Source organism: Oncorhynchus gorbuscha, linkage group LG04, assembly GCF_021184085.1.
Source record: "Oncorhynchus gorbuscha isolate QuinsamMale2020 ecotype Even-year linkage group LG04, OgorEven_v1.0, whole genome shotgun sequence".
Lineage (NCBI taxonomy): Eukaryota > Metazoa > Chordata > Actinopteri > Salmoniformes > Salmonidae > Oncorhynchus > Oncorhynchus gorbuscha.
Genome location: NC_060176.1, coordinates 53,152,458 through 53,175,063, shown reverse-complemented (window position 1 = coordinate 53,175,063; position 22,606 = coordinate 53,152,458). Strand labels below are relative to the sequence as shown.

General features: G+C 43.0%; 1 protein-coding gene across 1 annotated transcript in view; it reads right to left on the bottom strand.

Annotated features, from left to right (window-relative positions):
* Positions 1 to 6,894: 6,894 nt before the first annotated feature.
* The window catches only part of LOC124034272 (GAS2-like protein 2B), a 38,640-nt gene continuing 22,928 nt past the window's right edge, over positions 6,895 to 22,606 (bottom strand). The window contains exons 4-6 of the mRNA XM_046347219.1: positions 16,800 to 16,896; positions 11,196 to 11,496; positions 6,895 to 9,428 (exon numbers count right to left, since the gene is read on the bottom strand). Of these exons, the coding sequence (XP_046203175.1) occupies positions 7,340 to 9,428; positions 11,196 to 11,496; positions 16,800 to 16,896 (2,487 nt within the window). The 3' untranslated portion in view covers positions 6,895 to 7,339. The remainder of the gene's footprint in view (positions 9,429 to 11,195; positions 11,497 to 16,799; positions 16,897 to 22,606) is intronic.

The window sequence follows — 22,606 nt, the reverse complement described above, 5'->3', positions numbered from 1 at the left end:
CAACAAATCATGTCCAATCAATTGAATTTACCACAGTTGGACTCCAATCAAGTTGTAGAAACATCTCAAGTGTTACAGCTCTCGTCGAAAGGAGTGGACCAAAGCGCAGCGTGAAAAGTGTTCATGATTTTTATTTTCAAAAAAGACTCAAACAAAATAACCTAAGTGAAAGCGCACAGTTCTGTCAGGTACAGACACTAAACAGAAAACATGATCCCACAAAACCCAAACGGAAAATTACAACATATAATGATCCCCAATCAGAGACAACGTAGACAGCTGCCCCTGATTGGGAACCACATTCAGCCAAACACAAAGAAATAGAAAACAGAATTTCCCACCGGAGTCACACCCGGAACAAGAAACACAAGCATTTCGCTACACTCGCATTAACATCTGCTAACCATGTGTATTTGACAAATAAATTTGATTTGATTTGATTTGACATAGAGAATAATAAGGATCTCTAAGGTCAGGGCGTGACATCAAGAATGGTCAATGGAAATTGGATGCACCTGAGCTCAATTTCGAGGGCCCATAGCAAAGGCTCTGAATACATATGTAAATAAGGTATTTCTGTTTTTTATTTGCAATACATTTGCAAAAATTTCTAAACAGTTTTTGCTCTGTCATTATGGGTGGTGTATTATGTATAGATTGATTAAATGAAATATTTTCTTCATCAATTTTGTAACGTAACAAAATGTGGAACATGTGAAGAGGTCTGAATACTTTCCTAATGCACTGTATAAACAACAACATATCACAATCATAACAAGAACAAAACATTTCTGTAACCATTACTGAGAATGTTATTGTAGTTGAAGTGGTATTGGTTTATTTTATAGGCTGGACTACTTTGAACATCTTTGCTGCCAGTTTAAAAGCTTTGGGAAAAGCTAACATAAGTGCACGTGGCAGATGGGAGCGATAGTAAATATTATGTAGCAATCTTCAATTGGTTCCTATTTCCATATTGCGTTCCTATAATAAATGGATTTTAAAAAACACGATTTTGATATAATGCTTACTTCATTGACAATGTATGTGAAGTTGAAATTTGGCCATAGAATCAATGACAATAAAATATGTATTTTAATCTTCTGGAAGAAAAAAAATATTTTCAACGTCCAGGAAATAATTATTTTCAACATCCCTTTGCGTGTCAAAAAAGATACACGTCAACTAATTTGACACGTCAGCAAGTCAAGCTTTACCACTACTATCAACAGCACTGTCAAAGATGTACAAAAATGTCTGCAAACACCGGCCACGAACGATGTATTTACATTACCGCGTTGGTAAGAAAGCATTATTTGTTCGACGGCAACTTCTGGGGTAAATTAGCTAGCACCAATACAACCAGACTGAAAACAATGACAAGTTGAAACTGGTGAGGCTCGACAGGACCGAGTTATGTGTTGTGAAGCTAGCCACAATAAGGATTAGGCACAATCGTGGAATTTGCGGTTTTCCTTCAAAATAAAAGTACCTATTTGAAAGTGCTGCATTAGGTTACAATTGATTAAATCATGCCATATTTAGACTAGATAATGTTTAAACAAGGTTGTGACATATGAAATACGGGTGATAGTGTAATCAATGTGTAATAACTACGTAAAACATTTATGAACGCGTTAAATTATTGTGTGACATGCAGGTCCTGATTGGTCAACAAGCTTATTTGGCATGTCAAAAGTGTTATTTGACGTGTATATTTTTTGACCCGCAAAGACCCAAACGGCTTCCATAATTATCTGGCTAAATCGGAACCTAAAATGAACCTAAATTCAACGTCTGGAAAATATTTAAAATAGTATTTTAAACATTTTTTTACTGGGGCACATGTAACTGATGTGAAACGGCTAGCTAGTTAGCGGTGGTGCGCTAAATAGCGTTTCAATCGGTGACGTCACTTGCTCTGAGACCTCGAAGTAGTGTTTCCCCTTGCTCTGCAAGGGCCGTGGGTTTTGTGAAGCGATGGGTAACGATGCTTCGTGGGTGACTGTTGTTGATGTATGCAGAGGGTCCCTGGTTCGCTCCCGGGCGATGGGACGGTCTAAAGTTATACTGTCACACACACATGCAGCACGTATAAAACTAAGGAAGTATGAAAATGCTTCTCCCTTCATTCTCTTTATCTTCTCTGGAGTTTTACGGTGGTTTGCACGTATAGACTTTCTAGTTTCATTTAAAAAGATGATTCTAACCTCAGTCACTACTGGAATAATTAGAGGTCTTTTCACCATAATTTCACTACACTGAAAGTTGTAATCAATCAACAACAAAACATGCAGTTAATAAAAGACCATACAAAATGTATAAACAAAATCAAAGGAACATATTTTATTACAAGAACAACTTGACAGCAATTCATTTTCAAGGAACAAATGAAGTCTTGGTATTGCAGTATTGCTATTTAATACAGACAAATTCCACAATGTCAAGCACTCTTCAGTACATTTATTAAGTCATTGTTTGATAGAAGATAACATCCGCAAATAACGGTTAAACACTGAAATAAATTCAAATGAACATTCAAAATGTATGTTATGATCAGTTTCATTTCATTACTTTGTGTTATGCCATTTAGACATAAAAAAAGATCAAAAGGGAGATCAAAAGAGAGAGAGAGAAAGTTCTGGAATTTACAAAGCAGCATTTGACAAACAAAAACCAAGCATGTAGAGATGACATGCAACTTTGCACACTAAGATAACAAAAATTGCAATCATAGTTGAATTGACAAATTCAATCATTGGCCTATGGTTTTCTTAATGTCACAAACATGTAAAACTACTTGTAAAACCTGTCACCTGCTAACCCATCATGCATGTTTTAATATTTTAAACATATTACATAATTGAACAATTTAATTGAAAATAAAACACATATAGACATCTTTTTTAAAGACCGCTACACGTAAAAGCAATGAAATGAAAAGGTTGATCAGCTTCTCATTGGTCAGAGAAGAGAGAAAATGTACGTTGGCTAATAATGCAAACAGAGCCTTTATGGCAGTGGAGGTTTAAATATGTTGGAACTGTATCTTTGAGCAGTTAAAAGCCTAGGCTGTGTGTAGGTTGGCTCATTCCTGTGTAGTCATCAACAAAACCTTTGACCCTCTTGGATTGGCTATATTCATTGCTGGAGTGTTCCCTTTATATGGCAAATAAATTCAGATTCTGGATCTTTTAAAAGCATAACAGTTTCTGCTGTATTGTCTATTTGGTTGATGTGTGGACATTAATTGGCAAGATAAAACATGTTAAAAGCAAATCTTTTAACAATCAAAATCCAAAGACAAAAATACATGAAAACTTCCTCAGAAATGGTCTCAACTGTCTGCAGAGATTGGATTAGGTCCCTGGAACCTTGTGCATTACTAAACTATGGGCTCTGGCTAAAACCATTAGGATAATCGAGAGCCACACTTCTAACACCATTTTTTCATGTATTTTTTATAACTTATTTTGGGCTCTCACTGGCTTTAGATTCTACATCCGGTGTTGTTTTTCACTTAGAGCCCCACCCGTCACTCGAAACCAATTAATAAATAAACAAGACCAACAACATCCCTCCCTGCTTTTCTTCAACTCTACCTACATTCCCATTGACACCTGGTACATAATCCTATACAGAATGTACACTTCGATTCATTTTACTGAAAGACGGACACACACAAACAAACTCTTTCTACTCGGCTTGTGCCATCCATTTACTGAAAACCCACTGCAGCACAGTCCCTGTCATTCCACTGTAAAACCATTCATAGAAGTCTTACACGCTCTACAACCCTGTTAAAGTGCCAACACCACAGTCATATCCCTGCCCTGCTCTGTAATTGATAATACCAATAAGGCAAGAGTCTATAGCGGGACAGACATATCCATTACACTATCTATTACTCATGTCCATTCCCCAGATAAAAAAAAACATTCATGAAAATCCTACACATATTCTTAAGTCATTTCAATAAACCACACAATACATCATGATCAACAATCATCTGCTCCAAACCAGTCTAGCAAAATCAATTGGGGCGGCAGGGTAGCCTAGTGGTTAGAGCGTCGGACTAGTATCCAGAAGGTTGCAAGTTCAAATCCCTGAGCTGACAATGTACAAATCTGTCATTCTGCTCCTGAACAGGCAGTTAACCTACTGTTCCTACGCTGTCATTGAAAATTTGAATTTGTTCTTAACTGACTTGCCTAGTTAAATAAAGGTTAAACAAAAAAAATCTGTGAAGGAATTTCATTCAAATGAGACCATCTTTTTTCAACCACTAGATGTCACTGAATATCCTTTGATGAGAGAGTGGTTTGTCTGTATCGATCATACAAATCCATTGCAAATAATATGGTGCTTTTTAATTAATGTTTTTGGACAATTCTACATTGAGAGAAAAACTGATGGTGATGGAAATGAATTCACTCTCAAGAGTGAATGGGTGTTGTTGGGCACCAACGTTCTCAAACCACACTCACACATTTTAAGGCCAAGGGAATTGTCAAGGCATTTCCAACAGCAATATTGCATAGCTATGGCAGCATAAAACCCCATACAGTGAATATTTACACAATTCATAATTCATTTTTGTTATATACACTATACCCACATCTTTATGAATGTATACATATACATGTACAGTGGCAGGAAAAAGTATGTGAACCCTTTGGAATTACCTGGATTTTTGCATAAATTGGTCAAGAAGTTTGATCTGATCTTCATCTAAGTCAAAACAATAGACAAATACAGTCTGCTTAAACTAATAATACACAAACAATTATACGTTTTCATGTCTTTATTGAACACCATGTGTAAACATTCACAGTGCAGGGTGAGAAAAGTATGTGAACCCTTGGATTTAATAACTGGTTGACACTCCTTTAGTAGCAATAAACTCAAACAAACGTTTTCTGTAGTTGCGGATCAGACTTGCACATCGGTTAGGAGGAATTTTGGACCATTCCTCTTCACAAAACTGTTTCCGTTCCACAATATTCTTGGGATGTCTGGTGTGAACTGCTCTCGAGGTCATGCCACAGCATTTCAATCTGTTTGAGGTCAGGACTCTGACTGGGCCATTCCAGAAGGCGTATTTTCTTCTGTTGAAGGCATTCTGTTGTTGATTTACTTCTGTGTTTTGGGTCGTTGTCCTGTTGCATCACCCAACTTCTGTTGTGCTTCAATTGGCGGACAGATAGCCTAACATTCTCCTGAAAAATGTCTTGATAGACTTGGGAATTCATTTTTCTGTCAATGATACTGTAGTAAGCTGTCCAGGCTCTGTGGCCTGGTGTGCTGTGCCCTTTTTTCTCCACAGTGTTGTGTGTTCCCTCTAAACAACTCAACTTTAGTTTCATCTGTCCACAGAACTACTGGAACATTCAGGTGCTCTTTTGCATACTTCAGATGTGCAGCAATGTTGTTTTTGGACACCAGTGGCTTCTTCCGTGGGGTCCTCCCTTGAACACCATTCTTGTTTAGTGTTTTACATATCGTAGACTTGTCAACGGAGATGTTAGCACGTTCCAGAAATGTCTGTAAGTCTTTAGCTGACACTCTAGGATTCTTCTTAACCTCCATTAACCATTCTGCTCTGTGCTCTTGCATTCATCTTTGCAGGAACGCCACTCCTAGGGAGAGTAGCAACAGTGCTGAACTTTCTCCATTCATAGACAATTTGTCTTACCGTGGACTGATGAACGTCAAGGCTTTAAGAGATACTTTTGTAACCCTTTCTAGCTTTATACAAGTCAACCATTCTTAATCTTAGGTCTTCTGAGATCTCTTTTGTTTCGAGGCATGGTTCACATCAGGCAACGCTTCATGTGAATAGCAAACTCACTTTTTGTAAGTGTTTTTTATATTGCAGAGCAGCTCTAACCAACATCTCCAATCTCATTGATTGGACTCCTGGTTATCGGAGTCCTGATTCCAATTAGCTTTTGGAGAAGTCATTAGCCTAGGAGTTCACATACTTTTTCCAACCTACACTGTGAATGTTTAAATGATGTATTCAATATAGACAAGAAAAATACAATAATTTGTGTATTATTAGTTTAAGCACATTGTGTTTGTCTATTGTTGTGACTTAAGAGGAAGATCAGATCACATTTGTTTGTTGACCAATTTATGTAGAAATCCAAGTAATTCCAAAGGGTTCACATACTTTTTCTTGCAACTGTATATACACATGTACACATTTATGCATATTCATCCACTTTTGTATACATATTTAAGTGCTGATTTCCAAGTTCAGATAACTCTTGATCATTGGAAGTATTCAACATTGCTGTTTCAGTGACAATGACACATAATCATCTTACTCTTACCCCAAACTGCAGTTAACAGTTGCTTTGTATATTTTCACACTTAAAACTCAAAAAAACAGACATCACTCAATCATGGCCATCTGGATTGGGAGTGAGAAAGTGACATCATACATGTATGGCAATGAACAACTCAGGATGCAGGGGGTTGGTGGCGGAAGGTGAGTAGCAGTGCACATATGGAATATGTACTGTGTATAAAGTCCAAAAGACTGTTATTTGTGAACATTGTAAAGTATCGTAATTGTTTTATATATGAGTCCAATGCAGATTATATCTGTAAAGATGTCCACAGAAGGGGGGGGGGTAACTAGCAGAGGGTGAGTGGCAGTATGGAGAATGAGAGCAAGAAAGTATCTTTTACAGCGCGGCTTGCCTCACCAGTATTTTAACAATCAAAGCGGACAGAGATGCTGTGGCATATACAGTCCACTAGAGGGAGCCAGTCCAGTTGACTTGATGGCGCGTGTGATTCACTGCTCCTGCCTGGGGTTCTTTCCTCTTCCTCAGCCCTGGCACTTCTTCATGCCCCTCAGCGATGCGTATGACAGCACGTATGTTCTCTCTCTCTCTCTCTCTCTCTCTCTCTCTCTCTCTCTCTCTCTCTCTCTCTCTCTCTCTCTCTCTCTCTCTCTGTATGGCAGCAAAACATGGGGCTTTCAAGACAGCTGCCTGCCTTGTATTAGACACTTTATGATTCATCAAAACATCCCCATAATTACAAAGAAACAATTCTACTTAAACAATAGCCTTAGATTCTGGATTGCTCCTTTGGAAATAAATAATTTGGTTTTGAGTGCAAAGAATAGAATTGGATAGTGAAACCCTGACCAATATAGACAGGAAAGGGCCTAAGTGACTAAAAGAGTGAGTGTGCGTGCGACTGTGACATGTTCTATAAAAATAGTCTGCAGCCCGGTTTCCAGTCTTTTAGACAGTAGTCAGTTTTAATTTGACAACAAACTGTTCTGTATCAGCATCATCGTGATGAGTAAGTTGTGTGTTTACATCCAGGCCTCAGTGTCCAGGCCGCTCCCTGACTCTATCGAGTAGGTGCAGTCCCTGCTTCCCATGGCGGTGGAGCATGACTGGGCGTGGATTAGGTCGCCGAAGGCCTGGTGCAGGGCCTTGCGTGAGGCTGGGTGGCCGTTGGAATGTGAGCTCTGAGGGGACTGTGGAGGAGTAGGGGTATGGAGAGGGGTGAGGTTGCCCATGGCCTGCAGGTCTCTGTAGCTGACTGGGGTGGGGATACGTGACGGGCTGTTCTCTGGCCGGTTGTCTGTACGGGGCCTGACTCTCGGCCTCAGCTTGAGCTTGTAGATGGAGGGCATCCTGTCAGCCTTCTTACCTACCCTCTTCGGCCGGAGGACCACACCTCCATCAACAGCATCCCTATTGGCTAGGGGAGGAGGTGGAGGAGGAGAGGACTCTGAGCGTGATTCACTCAGGCTGAAGCACATGGAGGAGCTTTCACTGGAGGAGTCTTCCTGGAAGGAGCAGTCCTCAGAGGGGGGAAGGGGGATGGGTGAGGGACAAGACTCTGGGGGAGGGAGGTCCTCGTTTGGGTCTCCATCCTCCAGGTCATAGGGGAGGCTTGGTTGTTGATCCTCCAGAGGGACGTCTCCCTCAGGCCCTGAGCCCCAGCCCAGCTGACCCTGCTGGCTCTCCATCAGCACCTCTGCTGGAGCACCACTGACATGGCCCACATTCATGCTCCTGGGGTTGAAAGGAAGTTGTGAGGGGGTATGGCTGAGAGCTATGCCCAGCTCTGAGTCTCTCTGGCCAGGGAAGGAGGACAGGAGCTCTATGGAACTGGAGATGGCAGGGAGCTTCCTGAGACCTCCACCTCGCCCGCTCCAGCGCACTGGTTCTGTGTGCCCACCGTTAGATAATCCGCCCGGGCTATGGCCATGCAGTGGGGCCAGGGTATTCTCTAGTCTTCCACAGGAATGTGGGTTAGTTCTCTTGGACTCCCGGAGGTCAGGCAGAGCTCCTACCTTCCCCCCCACGTTGATTGAGGAGGTGGAGGAGTTGGAGGAGGAGTAGGCTGAGTCAGTAACGTTAGGGTCAGCAGAGGCAGGTGTGGGGAGGTTTTGGGCCCCAACCCCCTGTTGTGGTCTACTGGGCCCCACTATGCCCTGCCCTGTGTTAGCCAGGAACTCAGCCTCGAAGCTGCGGTACAGGTCCTGCTCCTTCTGGGGGTCCAGATTGGGCAGCATCTGGAACTTATAGCCTAGCCCCTCCTCCTCGGGCTCCTGCCGCTCAGAGCCGGCCAACCCCCTGTGGCCATGCCCATTGGAGCGAGGGCCGTGGGAGGTTCGAGGGGAGCGGGGTCCATGCCCATGGTAGTGAGAGGAGCGGGGGGAAGTGGAGTGTGGAGAGCGTCGGCCTGCCTGGGAGACTGGGGGCAGCAGCCTACTCTTCCCTACTGAGGGGGAGCGTGGAGCGGGGGGTCTGGGAGCCACCATAGTCTTCTTACTGGGGCTGCTGCTCTGAAGTCCTTTGATAGGCGAATTAGAGCAGGAGGATGATTGTCTCCTGGAGAAACCTCCACTGATTCTGGGGGAGGCAGGGGGTAGTTGTTTGGCCCTCAGCTCCTCTCGTCTGTCAGAGGATGGGGGCTGAGAGGCCCCGTGACGGGGACAGGATCCAGGGCTGGCATCGTTGGTTCGACTCCGGCTGGGCATCTTTCCCTGGCTGTGGGAACGCGGGGCCTGGAGCCTGCGGGGGCCTTCGGGCCCCAGAGAGCGGCCCCTGTCCCCACAACTGGTCCTGAGCCCGTCAGAGGGGCCCTGTGGGGGGCTGGGTTTGAGGATGGTGGCAGGGGCAGGGCGTTCCCGAGAGTGGCTGCGTGCGCGGGGCATTGGGGGGCACAGGGCTAGGATCTGACCACCTCCTCCTCCAGGCCTTTCGATCAAATGCTTCCCCTCCTTCCTGTTGACCAGCAGGACCACCTCCTCTCCGGAGCGACGGGTGCCTCCCAGAGAGAAGCGGCCTCCCCCTGTCCCTCCTCCTCCCTTAGAGGAGGCTGTAGAGGAGTCGCTGTCCCCTGATAGACGGCGGGTCACTGGCATCAATGACGAGTCCTTAGACCTGCAGAACACAGAGGGAGGAATACAGACAGTTATTTATAGTTATCTTTGATTTATTTCTGGCCTTAATACATTTTATCATTGGAATAAAATAAATATCACATTATCCCACATTATAACTTTTTGAACATTCATAACACTTTGAGAAAAACAACATGCTCAGAGCCCATTTTCCATCCGAGCACCAAAGTGTCTGTGCGTCTGCCTCCCCCCCACTCCCCTGGCCCTGACAGGTTTACAGTAAACACCATCCACCTCCAGTCCATGATGGGACCTGTGACCTTCAGGGATCATGAGGATCATGCTGCCTACCTTGACTGACACACGTAGGGCTTGGTGCTTCTCGGAAACACTGGGCTGGATCAGGCTCAGGGATTACAGGGAAGATGAGAGCAAGTGGGGGCAGGATTATAGGCCTTGTGGATTTACTGACCCCACACACCCTCAGAGAGCGCTGCCTGCACTCCCAGAGCTCACCACACCACTCCACTGTCACACACCAGTGGGGCCCTCAGGACAATTTACCATCCGAGACAGGATACCATTGACTTACAGTAAGATAGGAACACAATCAGTAGAGCTCTGTAGCAGTGGCCACAACAGCAACATGATAGACATGTGCTCTCTGGCAATATCCTGTATTAAACATTAACTTTATCCGCTGTCTTTATTGACATTCTTTAGGTAACCACTTCTATAATGCTCTGTGAAACCATAGCAAACAACCAATAACTTATTATTGCACATTATATAAACAGGGCTCAATAACTATGAGTGATCAGATTTGACATTTTTATAAAAAATTGACTGCCATTTAAAAATAATTACTTAGTCAAAGAAATATTGACTTTGGAATGACAGCATTCTGAAGGCTTGAAATAACGAAGTACATGGGTTTTTCCCTCCAGATTAGCCCACCTGAGACCTACTTCCTGGGGGGAGCAACAGGGTCTGGGGGGTCGACATTCAGATTAAACCTTATCTAGTCTGGTGCATTTGGAGGTGCTGACCCTGAAGGGGTTAACCTGCACCAAGGCCTGTTGCCATGACGCCATCACTCACTCCGGATACTCAACCACTCATTGGCCATGAGCCAAATTAAACAAGCACATAGGCATTCATCGTCTTGATCATTGGCCTCTCCACACACTGACGTATGAGGGAGGTATGTAAAGACCAACAACACTCAGTGGACCTTATGTGGAGAGCTGAAGGATTTCACTCTCTTTACTAACCAGAAAAGTTTTATAGGCCATAAAATACCAACACTCTGACTGTCGTGTAATTTCCGTGAGAGAAAGCAGAAAAGGGGAGAGATGTGTTTTTCCTCCAGTACAGTCAACAAGCACCCTAATTCTATCCATCAGCCCTGGGCCTTGGAACGAGAGAACAGAAACATCAACAACTGCAACACTGTTGGATGTTGAATCACATCTAAATTCAGGCAGTCATTAGTGTAATTAATGGAGCCATAGGAAAGGAGGGAGAAGAGGGGTCGAGAGGGAGGGGGAGGGAGGTGACAGCAGCAATCAAGGTCCCAGTCTGGCCACCAGGAGGCAGAGTGGTATGGCTGGTAGGGCAGGACTGTGTCAGCGCAATGTCACATTAGATTAGGAAAATCTGCTTTGTGTAATCTGTCGCTTCCTAGTTTTGTGTGCTGTGTTTGTGTGTGTGCTGTGTGTGTGTGTGTGGATGGGTGGTGAAAAGTGGATCAGTGCTGGTGATGCAGACAAAGATGATGAAGTGTCATTAGCACAACACAACTCACTTGAGAGGGTTGAAGTGTCGAGGTTCTGAGCGGTCCCGTGGTGGCCGTGGTAGCAGGGGGGTGCGTCCTGCGTTGGAGTCGAGCTCCGTGGGGAGGGAGGGGTGGTGGGAGCGGCCAGGCCGGGTGGACGAGGGGGCACACAGAGGCTCCAGGCCCTGGGAACGTCTGTCAGGCGGCTTATAGGGGGCAATGCCCTCATTACGCCAGTGTGGTCCTGGGCTGGTGGAGCGGGAGGAGTGGGCGCTGGAGGACTTGCTGTGGGCACCTTGCCCACTGGCTTTGGCCTGGTGATAACGGTGAGCTGCAAGGAACAAGAACAGACACAATACCACAATATTAGTAAGGCTTAGGTTCCATACCATGGATAATAACAACAACTGTGCAGATTACTCCAGCATCAGACAGACAACAGTCAGTATAGAAATAGAATAGAATAGATTGAGGGTTGATCCAGGGATCAACATAGCATGGGCCTCTCACAACTGGTGGCAGTCTCCGAGCATATGCACTTCTTATGATTTATGACTGCAGGAGATGAAGCAACTGAGGAATGAGATGAATCATTTCAGGCATGATGATCTTGACATTGGAGTGGACCTACAGTTCATAACCTGAAGACCTGTAAATACATGTCATATCTAGGAAGTTGAGGAGATCATGGGCTAGAAATGCAACACCAAGCATTACTTCAGTGCAAGCATTACTAAAGCCTCAGTCAGCTGTCCAGACACAAGGCCACTGACATCATCAGTCTGGCAGTGTGGACTCATGGAGAAGGAAGAGCTCGTCTACCCACAGGGTTTAAAGCCCTGACACCAGGCATTATTCCACTACTGCCTGCCTACCACGCAAGGGTAAACATTAAGTGATATGAATGGTTATGGCAGCCGTCAGGTCAGGTTTACGAGGGTGTGATAAGGGCTTTATGACAGTGGAGGATGCTGAGGGGAGGACGGCTCATAATAATGGCTGGAACGGAGCAATTGGAATGGCATCGAACCATGTGTTTGATATATTTGATACCATTCCAATAATTCCGCTCCAGTCATTACCAGAAACCCGTCCTCCCTAATTAAGGTGCCACCAACCTCATGTACTTTATGAGTACGGTGTAATGTTGTATGAAAGGCCTTTTTTCACCTTTATTTAACCAGGTAGGCTAGATGAGAACAAGTTCTCATTTACAACTGCGACCTGGCCAAGATAAAGCAAAGCAGTTCAACACATGCAACAACACAGAGTTACACATGGAATAAAACAAGCATACCGTCAATAATACAGTAAAAAAAAAAAATCTATATACATTGTGTGCAAATGAGGTAAAATAAGGGGGGTAAGGCAATAAATAGGCCATGGTGGAGAAGTAATTACAATATAGCAATTAAACACTGGAATGGTAGATGTGCAGAAGATGAATGTGCAGGTAGAGATACTGGGGTGCAAAGGAGCAAAATAAATAAATACAGTATGGGGATGAGGTAGTTGGATGGGCTATTTACAGATGGGCTGGTGCAGTGATCTGTGAACTGCTCTGACAGCTGGTGCATAAAGCGAGTGAGGGAGATGTGTCTCCAGCTTCAGTGATTTTTGCATTTTGTTCCAGTCATTGGCAGCAAAGAACTGGAAGGAAAGGCCGCCAAAGGAGGAATTGGCTTTGGGGGTGACCAGTGAGATATACCTGCTGGAGCACATGCTACGGGTTGGTGCTGCTATGGTGACCAGTGAGCTGAGATAAGGTGGGACTTTACATAGCAAAGACTTGTAGATGACCTGGAGCCAGTAGGTTTGGCGACGAGTATGAAGCGAGGGCCAGCCAACGAGAGCGTACAGATTGCAGTGGTGGGTAGTATATGGGACTTTGGTGACAAAACGGATGGCACTGTGATAGACCTCATCCAATTTGTTGAGTAGAGTGTTGGAGGCTATTTTGTAAATGACATCGCCGAAGTCGAAGATCGGTAGGATGGTCAGTTTTACGAGGGTATGTTTATCAGCATGAGTGAAGGATGCTTTGTTGTGAAATCGGAAGCCGGTTCTAGATTTAATTTTGTATTGGACATGTTTAATGTGAGTCTGGAAGGAGAGTTTACAGTCTAACCAGACACCTAGGTATTTGTAGTTGTCCACATATTCTAAGTCAGAACAGTCCTGAGTAGCGATGCTAGACGGGCAGGCAGGTGCGGGCAGCGATCGGTTGAAGAGCATGCATTTAGTTTTACTTGCATTTAAGAGCAGTTGGAGGCCACGGAAGGAGAGTTGTATGGCATTGAAGCTCATCTGGAGGTTAATTAACACAGTGTCCAAAGAAGGGCCAGAAGTATACAGAATGGTGTCGTCTGCGTAGAGGTGGATCAGAGAATTGCCAGCAGCAAGAGCAACATCATTGATGTATACAGAGAAGAGAGTCGGTGTCACGACTTCCGCCGAAGTCGGCTCCTCTCCTTGTCCGGGCCGCGTTCGGCGATCGACGTCACCGGCTTTCTAGCCATCGCCGCTCCATTTTTCATATATCCATTTGTCTTGTCTTGTTTAGATACACACCTGATTTTCATTTCCACAATCAATCTACTTGTATTCAACCTTCGGTTGTGTGTAATTGTTTTCATGTCAAGTGAAGTTCCTTTAGCGCTTTACTTTATTGTTCTGTTTTTTTGAGCGTGTTTGTTTTTGTTGTGCTCTCGGTTTGGAACTATAATAAAGTGTGCTTTATTTATCATACTCTGCTCTCCTGCACCTGACTTCGCCTTCATACACAGCCTGACAGTCAGCCCGAGAATTGAACACTGTGGCACCCCCATAGAGACTGCCAAAGGTCTGAACAACAGGCCCTCCGATTTGACACACTGAACTCTATCAGAGGTATCACTATAGTAACAGTATAGTAACACTATGGTAACACTATAGTAGCACTATGGTAACACTATGGTAGCACTATGGTAGAAATATGATAACACTATGGTAGCACTATAGTAGGAATATAATAACACTGTGATATCACTATGGTAACACTATGGTAGAAATACGATAACACTGTGGTAACACTATGGTAGAAATATGATAACACTATGGTAGATATATGATAACACTATGGTAGCACAATGGTAGAAATATGATAACACTGTGATAACACTATGGTAGAAATATGATAACACTATGGGAGCACTATGGTAGAAATATGATAACACTATGGGAGCACTGTGGTAGAAATATGATAACACTATGGTAGAAATATGATAACACTATGGGAGCACTATGGTAGAAATATGATAACACTATGGTAGAAATATGATAACACTATGGTAACACTATGGTAGAAATATGATAACACCATGGGAGCACTATGGTAAAAATATGATAACACTATGGTGATATTATGGGAGCACTATGGTAGAAATATGATAACACTATGGTAGAAATATGATAACAATCTGGGAGCACTGGTAGAAATATGATAACACTATGGGAGCACTATTGTAGAAATATGATAACACTGTGGTAACACTATGGTAGAAATATGATAACACTATGGTAACATTATGGGAGCACTATGGTAGAAATATGATAACACTATGGTAGAAATATGATAACACTATGGTAGCACTATGGTAGAAATATGATAGCACTATGGTAGAAATATGATAACACTATGGGAGCACTATGGTAGAAATGTGATAACACTATGGGAGCACTATGGTAGAAATATGATAACACTATGGTAGAAATATGATAACACTATGGTAGCACTATGGTAGAAATATGATAGCACTATGGTAGAAATATGATAACACTATGGGAGCACTATGGTAGAAATGTGATAACACTATGGGAGCACTATGGTAGAAATATGATAACACTGGTAACACTATGGTAGAAATATGATAACACTGTGGTAACACTATGGTAGAAATATGATAACACTATGGGAGTAGTATGGTAGAAATATGATGACACTGTGGTAACACTATGGTAGAAATATGATAACACTGGTAACACTATGGTAGAAATATGATAACACTGTGGTAACACTATGGGAGCACTATGGTAGAAATATGATAACACTATGGTAGAAATATGATAACACTGTGGTAACACTATGGGAGCACTATGGTAGAAATATGATAACACTGGTAACACTATGGTAGAAATATGATAACACTGTGGTAACACTATGGGAGCTATGGGAGTAGTATGGTAGAAATATGATGACACTGTGGTAACACTATGGTAGAAATATGATAACACTGGTAACACTATGGTAGAAATATGATAACACTGTGGTAACACACACTGTGGTAACACTATGGGAGCACTATGGTAGAAATATGATAACAAACACTATGGTAGAAATATGATAACACTATGGTAGAAATATGATAACACTGTGGTAACACTATGGCACTATGGTAGAAATATGATAACACTATGTGGTAACACTATGGTAGAGCACTGTGATAACACTATGGTAGAAATATGATAACATGGATAACAGTAACACTATGGTAGAAATAATATGGGAGCACTATGAAATATGATAACACTATGGGAGCACTATGGTAGAAATATGATAACACTGGTAACACTATGGTAGAAATATGATAACACTGTGGTAACACTATGGTAGAAATATGATAACACTATGGGAGTAGTATGGTAGAAATATGATGACACTGTGGTAACACTATGGTAGAAATATGATAACACTGGTAACACTATGGTAGAAATATGATAACACTGTGGTAACACTATGGGAGCACTATGGTAGAAATATGATAACACTATGGTAGAAATATGATAACACTGTGGTAACACTATGGGAGCACTATGGTAGAAATATGATAACAATGTGGTAACACTATGGGAGCACTATGGTAGAAATGTGATAACACTGTGGTAACACTATGGGAGCACTATGGTAGAAATATGATAACAATGTGGTAACACTATGGGAGCACTATGGTAGAAATATGATAACACTATGGTAGAAATATGATAACACTGTGGTAACACTATGGGAGCACTATGGTAGAAATATGATAACAATGTGGTAACACTATGGGAGCACTATGGTAGAAATATGATAACACTGTGGTAACACTATGGGAGCACTATAGTAGAAATATGATAACAATGTGGTAACACTATGGGAGCACTATGGTAGAAATATGATAACACTATGGTAGAAATATGATAACACTATGGTAACACTATGGTAGAAATATGATAACACTGTCGTAGAAATATGATAACACTATGGTAACACTATGGTAGAAATATGATAACACTGTCATAGAAATATGATAACACTATGGTAGCACTATGGTAGAAATATGATAACACTATGAAGACTGTGTGTGTGAATGTACTGTAGTTATGTCAAAGGAACCAATCTCATAATCCCCAGGTTGCATAAACCTTACAGTGTAAGCTTGTGTACCACTCCTGACCTGAGTTATATCACATAACCTGCTCAAATGGATACAATGTAAACCAATTGTGAGCCCCATACAGACTGAGAATGAGATGCAATAGAGTACAATATAATACAATACAACTCAGTGACTATAAAGTGTAAATGGATGGTTGTTTGGGAAGGGGTGACCTCACCGAAGGCGGCACAGCGGCAGGGGTCATGCTTGTCCAGATAGTGTTCTAATGTGTCCCATCCCCCGCCCACACGCACCATCACATGAGTACGTAGGACCTGAGGAGAGAGAGAGAGATAAGGTTACAACACTGACAAACATAGCATTCATTCACATATGCACTCTCATAATGAAGAGAGAGAGAGAGTTGATACTATGAAGCTTAGTGCACACACACGTACAAACGCACAACTAAGCGCACATACACAACCACTCGGGCACACACATACACACAAAAGCACACACACTGTTTAAAAAACCGAAGTGATGTTTAAACCCAGTGACATGGTGCGATACCACACAGACCGCAGATCAAGTCAATAGATATGTAAATCCTACAAGTGGGGCAGCATGCTGAGCACTTGGTCCTGAGTCCCTGTCCCCAAAGTTAGGTAACACTCCCATCAGATGCACTCCTGCTCGTGCCAATGCCTCCTCCCCCCTTCCACATGACCCCCAGCTGCTGCCATTATGACCACTGTTCATCACCATGCCAACACAATTAAAAGGAGAGAGGAAAACAAGAGGCACACTGCTATGAAAGACACTCTCCTTTTCTCTCCTCTCTTCCCGTCAGCTGGCTTCCCCATGCTTTCAGAGTGGGGGAGTGACATCTCATCCTTCCCCTCCTCTCTGCTACGATTTCAGCTATTAGAGACGAGAGGAGGGTGAGAGAGAGAAGAATGGGGGATAGGAAAAGAGAGGAGAGCTCTGCACATTGAGGCAAAGAAGCCCAGAGTATGAAGAGAGTGTCTCTATCTCTCTCTCCCCTACAGGCAGACGTGTTCCTCAGCAGAGAGGGAGGCTGTATATTTAGCCTGATGTGATGGTCCCGTGGATGCAGCCACGCCGGCCTGCCTCCTCTCTGGGTTGTGTAACCACTGCTGCCAGCCACATGTTTCATTTAGGGGCTGTGGCCGTGTCTCTGCGGTCAGGCCAGGACACGAGGGTGCATCGGTGTGTGAGCTGGAGCTGGCAGTGAGCCAGGCTGCACCAAATCACATGGCCACACATGGCTTCCCAAACTCAGGACAGGACACTACCCACAGGACAGCTGCTCCTGCTCCACCACGTCCTCTGTTGCTCTTCAACGTGCCCACCACCGCCAACATAATGTCTATCTGCAAAACAGCTGTCCTCTGCCTTACTTCTTCATTTCTATCTATGGTACTGCTGCTACTCTACTACTACTTACTATACTGTCTGTCCTGAGATGGTTCGTCTTATTCATAGCCATTCCCATGTGATGGTAAACAGCTAATTCTCTATTTCTGTCCTATTGTCTATAGCTGGTCCACTGCCTGACATAGACCAACTGTGAGGACCATGATAAGGATGAGTTTATTCCCTGGACCAGTGATGCTCCAGTTGTCTGCCTCAGCAGCCATCTTTGAACCAATCCATCAGTGATGTGGGGATATCCCACTCTCCACAACTCTAGAGAAACAACTCCTGTTTCTATGGCAATGGGGAACAGAGATGACTTGTAATTGCAATGGGGGCGGAGTAAAACAAATCCCTCCCAATTTAGGATTGGAGTTTTAAGCTCATGGCTCGTCTGACGCTGTACCACAACTCAAAGCACCCCTCCATTGTACAGGGGTGACCTCCCTGGGCGGGTCTGCCCCATTCGCTCTTCTCCATTTATTTATGCCCCTTTTTTCCACTCACTTCCTCCCTCTCTCCTCTAGCCTGAGCTTATTGTGAGGCTTTGGCAGATGAATGGGGCCTGTTGGCTTGATGGTGGCTGCCAGCAGGCTAGCTTCCTCCCTGCAGATGAATAGTGAAGTGTGTTGGCTAGGCTGAACTAGTGGCTGCTGGGGGATATGCATAATCACTGTCCTCCTCAGTAAGAGAGGGCGGAGACGGTGCTGAGGGGGGTTAATCTGACAGAGAAACTGCTCCCCTACACACAATCTAAAGGCACGCTTCAAACACACTGGCACTACTACACTTGAGTTTAACACTTTACCTGCTTTAAAATCCACTACACTTTGAATTTGAACACTTAATAATAATAATAATATATGCCATTTAGCAGACGCTTTTCTCCAAAGCGACTTACAGTCATGACTTGAATGATTCCAACGCAGCCACTGCACTCGAGATAACACTTTAACATTACCTGCCTCCAAAACAGCCATTACACTTAGGTTTAACATACTGCACAAGTAAGATATTTCTGAAACAGGCATTCCACTACATACCATAAAGCCAAACAAAGTCAGTCATACAAGCTTTAAGAAACTTAACAGAAACGTCTCACTGAGGTGTAACCAATGATTTATATACTGAACAAAAACATAAATGCAACATGCAACAATTTCAATGATTTTACTGAGTTAAAGTTCCTATAAGGAAATCAGTTAATTGAAATAAATGAATTAGGCCTTAATCTATGGAGGGCATAGGCCCACCCACTTGGCAGTCAAGCCCACCCACTGAGGAGCCAGGCCCACCCAATCAGAATGAGTTTTTCATCACAAAAGGGCTTTATTATTATAGACAGAAATACTTCTCAGAGATCCCACAGGTGAAGAAGCCGGATGTGGAGGTCCTGGGCTGGCGTGGTTACCCATGGTCTGCGGTTGTGAGGCAGGCTGGAAGAACTTCCAAATTCTCAAAAACTATGTTCGAGGCAGCTTATGGTAGAGAAATTAACATTTAATTATCTGGCAACAGTTCTGGTTGACATTCTTGCAGTCATCGTGCCAAAACTTAAGACATCTACTGTGTTGTGTGACAAAACTGCACATTTTAGTTGTCTTTTATTGTCCCCAGCACAAGATGCACCTGTAGCTCTGTAGCTCAGTTGGTAGAGCATGGCGCTTGTAATGCCAGGGTAGTGGGTTCGATCCCCGGGACCACCCATACGTAGAATGTATGCACACATGACTGTAAGTCGCTTTGGATAAAAGCGTCTGCTAAATGGCATATTTTTTTTTTTTTTTTTTTTTTAATGATCATGCTGTTTAATCAGCTTCTTGGTATGCCATATCTTTCAGGTGGATGGATTATTTTGGCAAAGAAGAAATGCTCACTAACAGGGATGTAAACCAATTTGCGCACATTTGAGAGAAATAAGCTTTTTGTGCATGTTACGTTCCCCAGTTTCTGTGTTGTTTTGGGTTTGTATGTGTTTGAATGTGTGTATTTCAGGAAAGGGCTACCTGAAGTCAAAAGCAGCTGATTGGTCGGCCCCATTGCAGATTGGAGCTCTGACCCTGCCCTCTCGTCAGGAGATACAGCTGTCTGCAATTACAAACTCCTTCTGCAGCTTGAAAAGCCAGGGTTCCTTTGAGGTAGGGAGAGCTTCTTTGTATGTTGTGTATCTGTATAATTTGCTGTAAAATATTTTGTAGCTGGTCCTGCAGAGGTATGTTTATGTCAAAAAGACTGTTTTTGACTATTGAAATTGTTCACTTTAGGTTAGTAATTATTCTATTTTTGTTCCGATGGGGAAGGCACCTTGGGAGTGTTTAGGCAAGCGGCCTGCGGGCATACATATACCCGTAGTAAGTACACTGTCTATGCACACTAGGTAAGACTTGGGTGGACCACCCCCTGTATTTTGGTTAGCGCGCCAGGTGGCATTAAGAAAAGTAGTGGGTAGTTAAGGTAGGAGAGGGGGCTCTTAACTTTTACTTCCTTTGCTTTGGTTCTGTCCAGCCCCTTTTCCCCAAATTACTGTGTGAAGGTAGAATAAATAAATTCCCTATAAATGGTCATTTTCTCTGCCTATATCATCCTTACCCGCACCTACAGTCACATACCTCTTTCACTCCATGGGGAGTTGAGTGTAGCAGGGTGTAACGTTCCCTCCTCCAAGAGGTGTATGTAACAGTGCATATGGAATTTTTAATTATTATTATTTCATAAACATGTGACCAACAGTCCATGCTGTGTTTTATTTTTGACTGACAGGAGGTGTTTTGAAGCCACCACACCATCTTGGCACAGAGATTTTGGTGTTATTGCCAAACCTTAACAATCCTGAGATGATGCCTGAACTTGACCTTAAACACTTAGAAAATTTGATGTTTGGAACAACTTCATAATTTGTTTGAGAATGACTGTCTAATTCTGACATGACTGTGAGAGCGTGTTGCTCCCCCACCCTTTAAAACGTGTTATGGCTTGGGGGCAGTATTTTGACATCTGGATGAGAAGCGTGCCCAAAGTAAACTGCCTGTTACTCAGGCCCAGAAGCTAGGATATGCACATCATTTGGATAGAAAACACAAGTTTCCCAAACTGTTAAAATGTCTGAGTATAACATAACAGAACTGATATGGCAGGCAAAAACCTGAGGAAAATCCATCCAGGAAGTGGGATATTTTTGATGTGTGTAGTTTTTAATTGCATGCCAATACAGTATGTATTGGGATAGGAACCAAGATTGCAGTTCCTATGGCTTCCACTAGACGTCAACAGTCTTTAGACATTGTTTCAGGCTTGTTTTCTGAAAAATGAGGAAGAATCAGACCATTGTCTAAGTGGACCGTAGAATGAAGCAGAGCTTGTTTGCGTGCATGACCGATTGCCCGCCCTTCATTCTTTTTTCCTTTCTATTGACTACGCTATTGTCCAGTTGAAATATTATTGATTATTTAGACAATAGACAACCTGAGGATTAATTATAAACATCGTTTGACATGTTTCGACGAACTTTATCAGTACTATTAGGATGTATTCGTCTGCATGTTGTGACCGCCTTTGAGCCAATGGATTACTGAACAAAACGCACCAACAATCATTTTTGGGACATAAAGAGGAACTTTGTCAAACAAAACAAACATTTATTGTGTAACAGGGAGACTTGTGACTGCAACCATATGAAGATCATCAAAGGTAAGTGATTTAATTTTATCGCTATTTCTGACTTTCGTGACTGCTCTACTTGGCTTAAATATTTGTATGCTTTTGTAAGCGGGGCGCTGTTCTCAGATAATCGCATGGTATACTTTCGCCATAAAGCCTTTTTGAAATCTGACACAGCAGCTGGATTAACAAGAAGTTCGTATTTAAGCCGATGTATAACACATCTTTTATGAGTATTTCTGTATTTTGAATTTGGAGCTCTGCAATTTCACCGGATGTCGTCGAGGTGGGTCGCTAGCGAAACGCCTGCGCCAGAGGGTAAAAATATTTTGGAAGCCATAGAAATTAATTTATTAATGTTTACATTTTGTTTTTGCCAAGTTTTATTCTATTATAGACACCTTCATGCATACTTTTGCATTGTCTTATGTGAACTAAACATATAAATAAATGTAAATACATGTAATTTTGTCCTTAACATTTGAATGAAATACTGTAGAACTCCATTCATTTCCATGGAGGACTGTTTTCTGTGGAGTGCCAATATGGGCGACCGGTGGCTTCAAAGCCTCTCATTGCCCAAAACACGGCAATCTAGGGTTTATATACATCATTGGGTGTAACAGCATACCATAAATCCTAACATACACACTGCTTTTAAAGGACCTACATGATTCTCCATTTTAAACTATGGGCAAGTCTAAGCTTCCTAATACAACAGTGAAAATATTGACAGCCTTAGGCAGTAAGGCAGACATCATGGAAATACATACGATTTGGAATGGCATCTGTTGAGTCCATTAATTGGGCGGAGGTACATGGGAGGTAAGTGAAACTAAACCGATCAGGCAGTCTGCCTTTTTGATGGCAGGGGGCGAGAGAGTTGCAGTGGTGACACCAGGCAGGGCCCAGAGCCCCAGACTGAGGCACACAGCCCTGCAGAAACAA